General features: G+C 38.7%; 1 protein-coding gene across 1 annotated transcript; it reads left to right on the top strand.

Moving 5' to 3' along the window:
• Positions 1-2,234: 2,234 nt before the first annotated feature.
• On the top strand, positions 2,235-13,468 carry PELI2 (pellino E3 ubiquitin protein ligase family member 2; the record flags this gene model as incomplete). Its single annotated transcript, XM_010081437.1, has 4 exons — positions 2,235-2,345; positions 7,986-8,183; positions 8,842-9,030; positions 12,021-13,468. Coding segments are annotated over 4 exons (1,065 nt in total), but the record flags the coding sequence as incomplete, so codon positions are not given.
• Positions 13,469-14,035: the final 567 nt, after the last annotated feature.

The raw sequence follows: 14,035 nt of genomic DNA, 5'->3' as shown, positions 1-14,035 counted from the left end.
CACAGCCGGGCGGGAGCTGAAGCCACGACGATCATGGTGACAGCTGCTGATGGGCTTGTCCTTGGGCTTGTCCTCCATTGTATCCCCAGCTCTTAACACAGTTTTGTGGAAATGAATGAAAATTGTGTGTGTGAAAGCTATTACTTTCTGATGTTTCAAATGATGATAACTGATACTATGAATATAAATTGATTGGCACCATATTATGCTTAAAATGCAAGGTGTAGGAGTCTCCTGTTTGTTTCTTTATTTCATTTATATTCTAGGAACACCTAGACCTACCCAGGGCTTGCGATCCCCTTGTTAGTTGTCAAATATGCAGAGAGGAAAATCTCTTGATATATGCTTCAGACATACAGTTGAGTGTCCTAGCAGGTCTCAAAGCGTTGGTGACTTCATTTGAATTGCATCCCGAGATGCTGTTTGTTCTTGCAGCGTTCTGTGTGCCAGCATAACGGTTATTACAAAACACTATAAATTCAAACTGGGAAATTTAGAGTCGTCATACCACTGATTAACAAATATGTTTACCTCACTCTTCAGCTGTTGTTGCAACTGTTAGAACAAAATCAGGAAACTAGACTTTATGGCTTGAAAGTTTGCTAAAAGCTTTCTTGCAGGGAAAAAAAAGTACTGGAAGGGACTGGGAAAGGTCATCTTGCTCAATCGTTTGCCTCCAGGTATTATCACTGAAGCCTAAATCTTTAGCAGGTGTTGGAGCTGCTAAGAGCTTTCAGCGAGAGGCATGTTGTAAAAGTCTCTAATCTGTTGCTGTAAATGCACAAGGTTTACAAAAAATAATTCTTCCATTATGTGTTTTTCAATCATTCTGCATCAAATAATTTGCTAACCCTTAGCAGGCTTTTAGTATGCACTTAGATGTTTTTAATACCTCCAACATCTAGACTTTTAATGATTTGTTTAATAATTGATCTGTAGCTTTAGAGTCTTTTAGGCTTTTATGAGAGATGACAGACAGATGAGTAAAACATACTTAGTTGCTTAGCTTAACGATTTATCTGTGACCTGTGTATTTTGTAGGTGAAGAGCAGTGTGAAGGAATGGAGCTAGTGAGAGAACCTCTTCTAGAAAATTACACCCCCTTAGCAGAAAACTGGAGAAAGCTTTAATTAACCTATTAATTTAATATTTAAGTGTCTGCAACGTGTTTTCTGAGCAGTAACAGTCATTACCTTTCATAATTGTATGCAGTTATATGGACCTTGTATTTACATGTATTTCCCAGTTAGCCAATAGATTTAGTTTCTCAGCTTGTTTCCCTCTGTCCTGAAGCTTTTACATTTTACAGCTACTGCAGTTACACTTTGACACCACTTAATCATTTGAAGTGACAGTTAGTCTTTAAGCTGGAGAAATGATCTTCAGTGCCACAAAGATTTTGTAGAGGATTGCGGGGCCCTTCCCCTTCTTCCGGCTCTCTGCTGTGGCAACTACGCTCGGTGTTTGTTCATCAAGGAAAATTGTTTCTCACCGTTTCTTTCCGCGTTGGGACTGCTCCTCTGTTGGGCTGGTGTCTCTGTTCTGTTCTCTGAAATAGTTGCTGGACTAGTAAAAAGACAACCTAGAGATGTAAACCTGCGAAACCTTAACAAGTAAGGAACTGATACAGCAGAATAACAGGAGTTGTCCTCTTTCTAGTCTTGTTTTAAATACTGAAGTCTTTGATGTCCGTATCTATAGAGATCAGTTTCCTTTGGCAGGTAGTAAGTACCCTTTAATGAGGAAAACCAGGTTGAAAGTGCTTGCTCTTCATCACAATTTATATAAAATTGCTAGGCTATTTCTGATATAACTGGAAATCTATTTAACTGTCATGATATCCCTGGAATCCTGGCGCTTTTAACTGGAAATCAATTGTATTGCTCACTTGCTTTACAAACAAACTAAAGAACCCTAAACCCCAAGTCTTTGCTGCAATGCAAGTTCCTCTGGAGGTTAGGCGCTTAACATAATTTCATAGAGAAAACCATGTGTTTGGAGTCTAAACTCTGGAAATGGTAGGTATTGGGTACTTCTGAACCAGGAACAAACAAGTGCAGCTTGGGGTTTTCCATTAAAAAAAAACAAAACAAAACATCCTATTCTATGTGTTTACCCAGGCTTGTAATAAAATGTTACGATACACTGCTTTTCCTGATGATAGTAAAGCTGTTTATATAGTGAAATTAATTTGATTATAATATTTTTGTGAAAGCTATGTATAATATTTTTTTATTCAACAGGCAATCAGCTGTAAAGGTCAGCACAGTATCTCTTACACGTTATCCAGAAACCAGACTGTTGTTGTGGAGTATACTCACGATAAAGATACAGACATGTTTCAGGTAAGACTTTATGCAATAGATGCATTGTGTTTTGGGGGCTTTTTTTAAAGCAACATATGGAACCACAGTTCTGCATTATATTATTTTGGGTATTCTTTATGATCCGTGGAATTTCTGGTTGAACCCAGTTGCGTTCCTGTGGGAGCACTTAGAAATTTTGCATTGTCTGCTCTTCTCAAACCAGTGTCTGTTAATATCCTTGCTGCCTTACTGCTTTCACTGCACTCTGCTTTTTCTGCAAGGACACTGTAGCAACCGTACTAACGGTACTAGAAAGAAATGTGTGCTTGGTTTGGATTAATGAGTAAGCACAAGAATAGACCCCCCCCCACCCTCCAGTTAATCAAGTAGCTGGGGTAAAAAGGACGTGGATGAGGAGTAGGACATGGGATGGGGAAGGAGGAAGGTAAAGTGAAGGTAGAGAGGAGAATGTGGGAGCTGTGCATTAAAGGAGACAAACTAGTGAAACAGAAATTCTGGACCAACTTAGACTTCAAGCTTGTAAAAGAACAAACACGCACAACCTTTTCCAATTTAGACTAATCAGGTCTGCCTTGTCAGTGACCTCTGTAATTAGATCAGAGTTGTGATCAGAATTGTTATCCCTCCTCATTTGGTTTTTTGTATTTAGAAGGGTCAGCAGTTGGATGTTGTTGACAGAAGAGGAAATAGCTCTGCCAAGATGTCTTTGCTTCATGTGGCTTCTGTTTTTTGCTCTATATAAAATTTTCCCAGTATGACTTTGGAACAATTACATCCACATAGGGATTGATTAAAAACCAGTCTTGTTCATTTGCTGCTGCATGAAGGATCGTGCAGCCAGAGTGAACTGAAATAGATTTTTCTATGTTGACTAGTGAAAGAAAAATGTAACCCATGCTTTTGGGTTACTGTGGGATACTTGTTTATCTCTGCAAGATGCTTTTTGTGCCTTGAGTATCTCCAGTGAAACTTTTTCCTGTATGTAAATTTAGAAAGCTATTTTTGAAAGCTGGCATTTTCCCACTACTTGTGTACACTAAAAAATGAATAAAGAAGAATTGCAGAACTGTCTAGATAAGCCATTAGATTTTAACTACTCTCAGTAATCTGATTTTGTGGGCAGTCAGAAGCTGTTTGAGGACTGTTCTGTGCAGCCCTGTGGTGAAAAATTGATGACAAATTACATGTTGTCTGTTGATCCACAGAGTAAAGCCTTGCTGTTGATCAAGCATCACTTGAATAGACCCTTGGAGTTTGCTGTTTTCTTTTCAAATGTCTTCCTGGCTTTTGTAGAACACTGGCAAGGATGTGGAAGCTGAAAGAGGAAGAATAATGTCAGGGCCACAGGATTATTTTGAGGCTTGAGGCCCTTCCTTGGCTGCTGACAACATATATTAACTTGGGTGAATCACTTAGCTTTTTTAAAATCTCAATCTTCCCCTCTCTAAAATGGGGTAGTAGCACTGCATGACTTCACTAAGGTAACCATAGTAAGGAATGTGAGAAGCTTAGAATCACAGTTGTTAGTAACACCTTTGTTGGTGGGACCCAAAATAGGGAAAAGGGACAGGAGAGGGTTTTGTTTTCTTGGTCAGGGTGCCATTTATAACCTATGGGGTTAGAGCTGATTTCCCATGAAAATGAGAGGGATTCACAGTTTGCAAAAAAGCTGTCACCTTCTTCCACTTCGAGAGTCTGTAGTCAGTCCCTCTCTTGGAAGGAAAATGTGAGAAGTGTTGTGTTGGTGACTTGTATTCTGCAGTTTTTCCAGAAACAAACAGAAAAGTTTGGAAGATTGCAAACCCAGAATAACTTCTTGTTTTATGCTTTCCAAGCTTATAACCAAGAAGAAAGAGTAGATGCTTATTGGAAGTGAGGCATATATGGAAAATGTGTGGAGACTCTACAAGGAGCAGTAAGGAAATTCAGAAGGCATTGAAGAGCAGTGTTCAGGCTATCTAAATACCATTTTTCTTGACATTTTCCATAATAAAATGAAAATGACCATATTTTCATGCATATAGCATAGCAGTTAAGTGGTTTAAATCACCATGCAGGTACTCTACCCACGCCCCCATGCAGACACATCATTTGTTAACCATGCAGGTTATGTGCATATTCAGTGGCTGCAGGATGGAGTTTCATACAGGAGCAGTCCTACCCCCTGCTCTTACACTGGCTTTTTTCTGAAGATAACTTGAAGAGTTATTTACAAGTAAACGTGCTCTTAAAAGTGTTTGAAAATATTACTTAAATTACTTATTACTAACCAGGAATATTCTTGTTTCTTGAAAGCTGGAAACAATGCCGAAACGGCTGCTTTTGTTTTCCCTGCTTGTTGTATCCTGCTCAGTCGCTGGGTTGCTTTAACAGGATGGCTTCACAACCTCCTGTGACAGGGCTTGGAAACTTGCAGGTGTTCAGCCAGTTTGGAAGGCTGTCCTGAATATCTCATGATTCTGTTTTTTTTTTTGTCCTGTACTTGGTTTTGGGAATAGGCTTTTCCCTTTTTTTTCTTACCCCCCACTCTGTATTTGTTGTTCTGCTGTTGGATGTGTGTTTTCTTTTTTTTTTTTTTCCCCTTATTGTAATTTTCTGGTGAAATTTCTGGACAAATGCTACTATATAACTTTGTCTTAGTGACATAGAGATCAGACTTCTTTACGTAATAACAAAAAGAATGCACTAACGTGTTCCATCTGGCATCTCCCAAAGTCTATATGCTGCTAAAAAGGAAGATTTTCTTCTGAGTTTAGTAACCATTCTGTTGATGATGCATCAGTTGGAGTAGAACCTGTTCCTTCATGGCTTGAATGGATGAGAATGGGTTGATTATACCTGTTTGTATCAATACAAGGAATCAAAATGTGTAGCCGGTACCCTAAATAACTACATGTTTATACAAGAAGCAGGTACATTCAATATGAAAAATTGATTTTTTTTTTTTCCTGAAGAACAGCCCTTCAGAAGATGCATGATCCAATTCTCCCTTCCATCAGAGTGAAATTCTGTTGGAAGTCTAAGAATCTGCAGCTGTTAAATTATCTGCTGGCAGGTTGTCTGGTTTTGCCTTGTCTCAGGAGTGAGCATTTTTAATAGCAGTTCTTTGATTGACGGTAGACACTAGCAAGTTGATGGGCTGCCTGGCTTTTACACAGCTTTTCACAGTAACCTGTAGTGTAGACAACAGAAGCTGTCTTATGCATCAGTTGAAGATTTATGGTTTGTTATTGGAAGTAACTTAGTGAAATAATATAGAAAATGACACAGTTAACAAGAAGAGTCCCAAAATACAGCCTGAAATTACTGAAAAGAAGAAAGTCTTCTGTGCCATAGAGGAAAATGGAGGAAAAATGAATAATAAAGCCTGTAAAGAGCAGCTTTGAATAATGGAACTACATCTGTAGTGACTCTAGTCTGACTGCAACATCAGATGAGTTAAATCTTTTTGGCAGATAAATGTTGGTGGCATCAAGTTCTTCATTTGTTCCCTGGGGGCTTTCTTTTCTGATAATATCAAACACAAAATTTCGAGTTCATAACGAGCATGGGGAAATTGCCATGTTTTGAAGGCCACTCCTTAAAATATTTTCTAGTGTTAAAATGTAACACCATACATGGGATGGTCCTATAGAAGGCTTTTTCAAGAGAGAAAAAAATATTTAAAATATTTGATGTTGTGTAGATATACTTGTGACACGGGATGTATGAATAATTACTTTGTTGCTTAAAATAGTACCTGTGATTTCAGAGATTTTAAAAATCACAAGTTTTGTATATAGATTTTAATGCTTATATCAAAACATTTGGATTTCATGTTGACTGATTGGTATGATGCAAGGAAGACTGGGAGCAACACTTGTGTGTTTTGTCATCCTTGAAGGGAAAATGAAGCAGGTTTTTCTCTAATTGCATCTAAAAGCGTTGAGGGTGTGTTCTGTTTGAGAGACTGCAACAGGCAGAAACTTGTTATGAGCAAATTTATTTCATGTTCATTATTGATTATCCTTTGAGAAACTTCACGTACAGGTAGAGAATAGTCAAAAGTTACGAATAAGCTTCCTGCTGCTGCTTGGTGCTGAATTTGCAGGAATTGCATTGGATGGGAAATAGAAGCCTGTTAGAAATAATACTGTACAAGGAAGAAGAATGTAGCTTTATAAGTTTGAGCTTCAACTTGTCAAGTTACATAAATCAGAAATGTCCCATATTAAATAGTTTCCAAACTCTGTCTCTTGGGTATTCTAGTAGTCACTTTCTGTGAAAAATTGAAGTGCGTACTTTTGATTAGGTCCTTTTTAGTATTTCCTTGGCAGTTTTTCTGCGGCAAGCTCATCACATTTTATACGTGGGTTGAGAACCATGATATGGAGACAGTAACTGGATGTGTCACTTGAGATGTGAATTTCAGCATGAGCTCGAGTTTAACACTGCAAAGTAGAATGGAAAGCAGAAGAGAAGTATGGGAGATATCCCTGTACTGTTGCTATCAATTCAGTTGTGATAAGGGTTAAATATTGATAATATAACTTTCCTTGACTCTCAAATAATGGTTCTTTACGGTTTAAGCAGGTACAGCAAATTTAGTTTGCAGGGATGTTTTTTAATGGTGGGACCATACATGTTTTCCCACAGCTGGCTTTGAAGAGCAAGAAGCTAAGCAGAATGTAACTTCTTGGGGCACAAGGAGATGATGTTTAGTGAGGAGGTGATTTTATATAAATGTAGGTTCCTGATACTGAAGGTGGTTTCATGTGAAGAATATTCTCAGTTTTCTTCTGTTTGATCACAAGGTGTCTGTAAAATTAATATTTTGTTCCACAACTTGTTCCTCAGCTCCACTTTCCCAGCTATGCTCAAAGTTGGTGTAACACTAATTTGCATGTAGAAGTACTGATCAAATCTTACTCTGATTGCCAGTCAGATCCCTCCATCCATTTTGTAACCAAGTTTTCTGTTCCAGACGCTTAGATGTTTCCAGTTTTAGAATTAAAATTTATATATGGCAAGACAGAAAAATATTCCTGTCTACTGATCAGCTGTGTTCTATTTCTGCTGAAGAAAGTTTTTTAATTTCTTTAGTCATGCATGTGCATGATTAGAAATAATTTTAATCATATGCTGGGTTTTAGCTGAAAACTCTTCTATTCTGGAACTACAAATTCTGGAACTGTGACAGTGGGTAGCTTTTTGTTATGATGTATCAAAATATCTGAGTTCTGGGTCTGAAAGAAGTCCTTTATTTTCGTGGCAAATTAACTTGGAACTACAAATGTGAATAAAACTTGTCACTTCAAGCTAGTGTTTTCTTAATGGATGGAACATAGTGGTAAGTAATTTGCTGTGGTTGGATTATGAAGTAGCAAGGTGATAATACTTTCAAGTTGTTGACAATATCAAATAGTTGCAGCTGTGTTGGGCAAGCATGTACATCAGCTAGAGTAAGTGAAAATTTGTCGTGCTGTGTCAGTGATGTATTCTGCCTAGGACAAATGTGAAAATACAGATTAGTCTCTGGTTGGATCTTGCCATGCAAAAATTCAGTAGACACTGGTTTACTGATGTCATCAACATTAACTTGGCAAAATTATGTCCTTAATGTTTCATATTTCTATGGTTCTTTCTAATTTTATACCATTATCTTAATTTTTTTTACAGGTTGGGAGGTCAACAGAAAGCCCCATAGACTTTGTAGTAACAGATACTATTTCTGGAAGTCAAAACAATGATGAAACCCAGATTACGCAGAGCACCATATCCCGTTTTGCATGCAGGATTGTTTGTGACAGGAGCCCACCGTATACAGCAAGGATTTTTGCAGCTGGATTTGACTCATCGAAAAATATATTTCTTGGTGTAAGTACTGCTAATAATTATGTTATGTATGAGCAAACTCTGTTATTCTGTTATTTTTCAAGCCCTCAAATTTCCTTGTACTAGTTGATAACTTATACTGTCGTTAGATTTCTATTACTGTGGTGTCCTAGCTGCAGTGTTAAGTAGAAACTGCAGTTTTATGTGCCTGATTTATTACCAGCATGGACTCATGGTTATAATTATCTTTAACAACGCAGCTCTAGTTTAGTAACTGTTAGTGGATTTTTTTCAGGTTTGTTTGATATATTCTTGATACTCGTTGTGAATGAGCTGCTGTTGCTGAAGACCAGGGAGGGCATCATCTGCATTATGGAAAAGGATGTGCCCATGGCAATGGTATTCCATTACAGCAATTAGGAGTATGCTGCTGACCTTCAAGGCCTTAACTCTGACTGGCAGAGGCACTCAAATGAGTTAAAAATAATAACCTTTAAGATAGAATTGTAATTAAAGGGGCATATGCAAAAGATATTACTCCTCTGGCACAAGGTATTCTTAATAAAGCTTTTTTAGTACACCTGTGTCTAAGTACTGCCAGCTGGTGAGGAAATGTTGTGGTTTAGACAGTGCTAGTAAAAATTCAGTCCATGAACTTTAAGACCAACTCTTCCTTTCCTGGGGTGGTTGTCACATGCAGGAAAAAGCCGCAAAATGGAAAAATCCTGATGGCCACATGGATGGATTGACAACGAATGGGGTGCTCGTCATGCATCCAAAAGGAGGGTTCACGGAGGAGTCTAAGCCTGGAGTTTGGCGGGAGATCTCAGTCTGTGGTGATGTGTACACTCTCCGGGAGACTAGATCTGCTCAACAAAGGGGGAAACTGGTAAGTTGAAAGTAACTGGTAATTAAAACAAGGGATACTTGTTTTCCTGGCGTTGAAGGGATGCAGTCTCAGGGGGACTGCAGAGGAGTAGTGTTGTCCCTGCACAGCGGGCACTGAAATCATCCAAGTAGCTGTGCATTGCAGTAGATCCTGTACTGCTTATTCAGGAAAACACTTGTAAGTTTTCTACTAATGTCACTTTTCCAAGTGAAATAAGAGTGTAAAAGGTAAATAAACTTTGCTCTTGAATCTCCATCTCTGAAATGTCCTCCTGGGACATGGGGACATCTGGAAGTTAGTGCATATGCAGCTGTCTTTTGCAGAACTATCTTAAAAGGAAGAGTCCACTTGCATGCAAAACAAGTTTGGATAATGCAGCCTCTGTTTGATTTACCTGCTGCTAGGAAGATAAGAGAAGACCTGCAAAGTGTATTTCTGGTTTATCCCGTGGAGCAGGGTGGGCTTTGCCTTCACCAGAAGTGAGAGATTTCAGTTCCCACAGGGACCTGTGGCATACATAATTGGGATGGAGGTTCCTTTTTCTCCATAGAAGATGGAAGGGAATCCCCATAGTGCACTCATCCTTTCCCCTTCCCAAAATTTAGGGAGCCTAGGAAGAAGAATGCTATCATGGCTCTTTGTCTTCCCTCTGTCCTCAAAGAAGAAAAAAAATCAAACAGCACGGAAGTAGCCCAGTGAACTCCACAGCCAGCCATAATCCCAGTCAGGTAGATGAGCTTCCCCAGAAGTCCTCCTTGTCTCTGGGTGGGTAAGAATGCTCTCCTGCCTGCAGAGCTGGAAAAGCCTTCCTGGTTCACCCCTTCTGCCCTTTGTCAGGGTTCGGGAAGTGAGAGGATGTTCTGAGAGCCCTCACAGCAGATGAAGATGCCCCTTCTCTTTTGTAAATCATCCAGCTGCTAGACTTTAAAGATTGAGAAAGTGTGCGTGGCAGTTGGACTCTCCTCTTCTTCATGCCAATGCTGCTTTTGTGCTGCTACCTTGACTTCCATTAGCTTGATGGTGTGTTAGAAGTATCGCACATACTCGCACTGAACTGACCTTCCAACTTTGCCATTGGCTTTGCAGAAAACTGACTGCTTAAAGGAGTTAGGAAAATGGGGTTTGAATATTTTGTTCTGCTTTCAGTAGACAGCCTGCAGTACATAAATTGCTTTGTCACTTTAATGGTGTCAGGCAAATGTCGCCTCTGGGACTGCGACAGATGATGTTGAAATTGTGCCCTTTGTACATGGTTAGCAAAACACCTTTTTAGTGTTGCTAAAGAAAGGCAATACTAAAACAAATAAATTCCCTTCCCTGCATCCAAAATAATTTGAATTCTCATTTAAATAAAATTACATGGCACACTGGTATTGATGTGATCAGTATTCGTTGATTGGGTTCATAAAACCAAGTGCACACTGTATAATGAATTGAACACACTGCATACAAGAAAGCTTTTTGCTTTGCTGTTTGTGAAGGAATTATGTGAAAAGTACATCAAATCAAGGCTTCTCTTATCTCAAAGGGATTACTTTTTCTGCCGGAAGTACTTTACACTGGTGACCTTTTATCTGTAGTCTGTATTGTACCATCTAGGTGCAAAGATGATCCCCAGTCAATCTGAATTTAAACTGTATTAAAATATAAATGCCAAACTGGTTGTCATTCATAGTATTCTTAGGCAGACATGATGATTTCATCTGACCTACTAAATGTCCAGGGTATTTTTTTTGCCTTGATAGTATTTTCTAAGTACTTTATACATAGAAAGTCAGGCAGTAGGTCTGTTTTTAATTTCATAAAGAACTTTTTTAATATATATCCATCATTACTGAACTGGTAGCAATAGCACAAGTTGCTGATATGTTTGTGACATGGAAATAAATTAATATTTCAGCAAAGTACAATGTGTGCTTGGCATAATCCCTTGAAAATGTTGTAAGTACAGATGAAAGAAGCCTTTAGGCAATGCCCATTGGGGCTGTATTTGCATGGAATACCTCATTAAATAAAGGGTCTAACTAGTTGGGGTGGTTAATTCAATTCAGAAGTTGAGCCTGTGTGGCTTCAGTTGCAGAACCTGTCACTTGAGATATTCAACTGGCAATTCGCTCTGCTGTAAGGATAAACTATGCAAATACCTGTGCATGAGGCTAGTATCACGTTTGTCATTTACCTCTAATGTATCTGTGGCAGACTTTCACTGTTGGTGAGGTACGCTGTGGGAGTTCATGCTTCTGCAAAACGCTTTACATTTGCCACAAGCCGGAAAAAAAAGGTATCTGAGGAGCAGGACAGCTGGTCTGTCCAGAGCAGCAGTTTTTAGTCCAAAAAAAGTTCTGCATGAGCAGCCTCTGCCAATTTGGGCAAAGAATTTCAGGGAAGCAATCTGCTAATACAGCCCTGGGAATGGCAAGTTTCCTCTTCTGTCTGTCATTACTTACCTTAAACATGACAGAGGCGTACAGAGAATCAATATTAGGGAAGAAAAATAGCATGCTCAGAGGTGGGGGGTGTTAGTGAAGAAGTCAGTGATTACTAATGTAATATCTATCCCAATGAATTGCGGGAAGGAAAACTGTGTGTAATAATGAATATTGCCATAGAATGTAACAGTTGCAAATTTAGGACGTCCTATACAAGCACTGAATAAGAGACCCATAGTCATTATAATTTTAAATATAGGATAAGAGACAAATTCAGACAGAGTCCACAAGGAAATAAGACAATATTGCCATAGAATGTAACAGTTGCAAATTTAGGACGTCCTATACAAGCACTGAATAAGAGACCCATAGTCATTATAATTTTAAATATAGGATAAGAGACAAATTCAGACGAGTCCACAAGGAAATGATAAGACAAAATTAGGTAGCATGCTAGAGAGGGTAACGATTTGGAGAGAAAGATGATGCATTTGCAGAACTAACTCGGTTATCAGTAAAAGCTCTCAGGCTTAACTATTTCTCCTTGTGTTCTGCCACTAGGTAGAAAATGAGACCAACGTCCTCCAAGATGGCTCTCTCATTGACCTGTGTGGAGCCACCCTTCTGTGGAGAACAGCAGACGGACTGTTTCACACTCCAACTCAGAAACACATTGAAGCTCTGCGACAGGAGATAAATGCTGCCAGACCACAGTGTCCTGTTGGGTTAAACACTTTAGCATTTCCCAGCATCAATCGTAAAGATGTGGTAGAAGAGAAGCAGCCTTGGGCGTACCTCAGCTGTGGTCACGTTCATGGCTATCACAACTGGGGACATCGCAGTGACACAGAAGCCAATGAGCGGGAATGTCCTATGTGCAGAACCATTGGCCCCTATGTGCCTCTCTGGCTTGGTTGTGAAGCAGGCTTTTATGTGGATGCTGGTCCTCCAACTCATGCTTTCACCCCTTGTGGACATGTGTGCTCTGAGAAATCTGCAAAATACTGGTCTCAAATCCCACTGCCTCATGGTACTCATGCATTTCATGCTGCCTGCCCTTTTTGCGCAACACAACTGGCTGGGGAACACAACTGCGTCAAGCTAATTTTTCAGGGTCCAGTTGACTGATTATCACTTTGCAATGACCACAATAACATTTTCTTTAACAATTTACTGTGAAGATTTTGCCACTAACTCTAGATTTTACCTTTTTTTTTATAATGTTATTAATAGGGTGGTAGGGTTGGGGATGGGGAACTGACAAGGAAATTGTGAGGGACTGTGGTGGAATGGGATACATTGATACCTGGAACTTGACAGATATCAGTGGTGTTGCATGCTCACAAGCAGCATATTCATGAAGTCTTCTTGGTCAAATTGTAGTATATTTGTAATCTTTTTATTAGCACCGTGGATCAGAAAAAGGTGTCTTAATGATTTTTTTAAACTCAGATTTTTTAATGGAAAGGTCTTTTCTTCTAAACTTTGACAAGCCTTTAAAACCTATTTTTCAAATCTAGAAGGAACATACAGAATGTAACTGTCTTTAATTTGCAATATAATTTAACTTGAATAGTTTCTCAAGGAGCTAATACAGAATGTGTGGACAACCATAGGTGAATGTTCACTAGAGATAATTGGATATGTAAGAGAAAAATTAGCTGCCTAAATTGTAGAGTATAAAAGCTATTAAAATATCTATTATGGTATAATATAGCTGGCCAAAAAGGCATCAAGGATTACTTGAAACTGAAGAAATCCTGTTTGCATTGATTTCCTTTCAGTGTAATAGATACCCACTGTTCATTATGTATGGTATGTGGCTGATTTTTCTTTCTTTTTTTTTCCCCCATTTAACCTGCATCTGGTAAAACTGCTTTACTTTTTCACATACTTGGTTCTGTTTTCTAAGCTGATGTTCTGTATATGTGTAGTCTGGCCTTTTTATTTCTGCTTAACTTAGCTTGCCCTAACTGCTCCTTGCATGCCCAGAACCATTGGGTTAATTGAGATGTAGCAAGTCTTTAAAAACTGTATTAATGAAGGGGTAGTGCTGCAGCAAGCCAGAAGGTTTAGGTACAACTTATACAGAACTTATTTACATAGACTTGAATTCAGGAAGGCACTTAGTTCGTGTTTAAATATAAGCCCACAGATGGGACTGTTTAGATTCTCAAGTGCTTCAATGGATTGTGGTTATATGCTGTTATGTTTTGAAATAAAAAAGCAATTTAAAAAGTTATTTTTTTTAAGCTCACTTACTAGCCAAAATGCTGTAAGGAGAGCATCATTTCTAGTTCAGCTGAGTATTTGTTCATTTTTCAACTTGCTGCCATCTGTCATCTTTTTTTGCAGATTGAGATGTTTGTCTCCTTTTTTTTTTTTTTCAAATGTTTGCAAATCAAACAACATTCAAATGTAATCAAATATATGCACCCGGGTGGTACATCTGAAGTGGATCACTTGAAATTCATGACTTTTTAAGAGAGCTGATAAATGTTTACTATGGAAATAATTAAATCAGAATTTCCTATGAGATGTACCCCGCCCACTGTTAGTTTCATTTCATACAGAAT

This window comes from Pterocles gutturalis, unplaced genomic scaffold (genome assembly GCF_000699245.1).
Source record: "Pterocles gutturalis isolate BGI_N339 unplaced genomic scaffold, ASM69924v1 scaffold26119, whole genome shotgun sequence".
In the NCBI taxonomy this organism is placed as follows: domain Eukaryota; kingdom Metazoa; phylum Chordata; class Aves; order Pterocliformes; family Pteroclidae; genus Pterocles; species Pterocles gutturalis.
The sequence above is the reverse complement of the archived record's forward strand: the minus strand, read 5'-3'. Positions and strand labels throughout refer to the sequence as shown.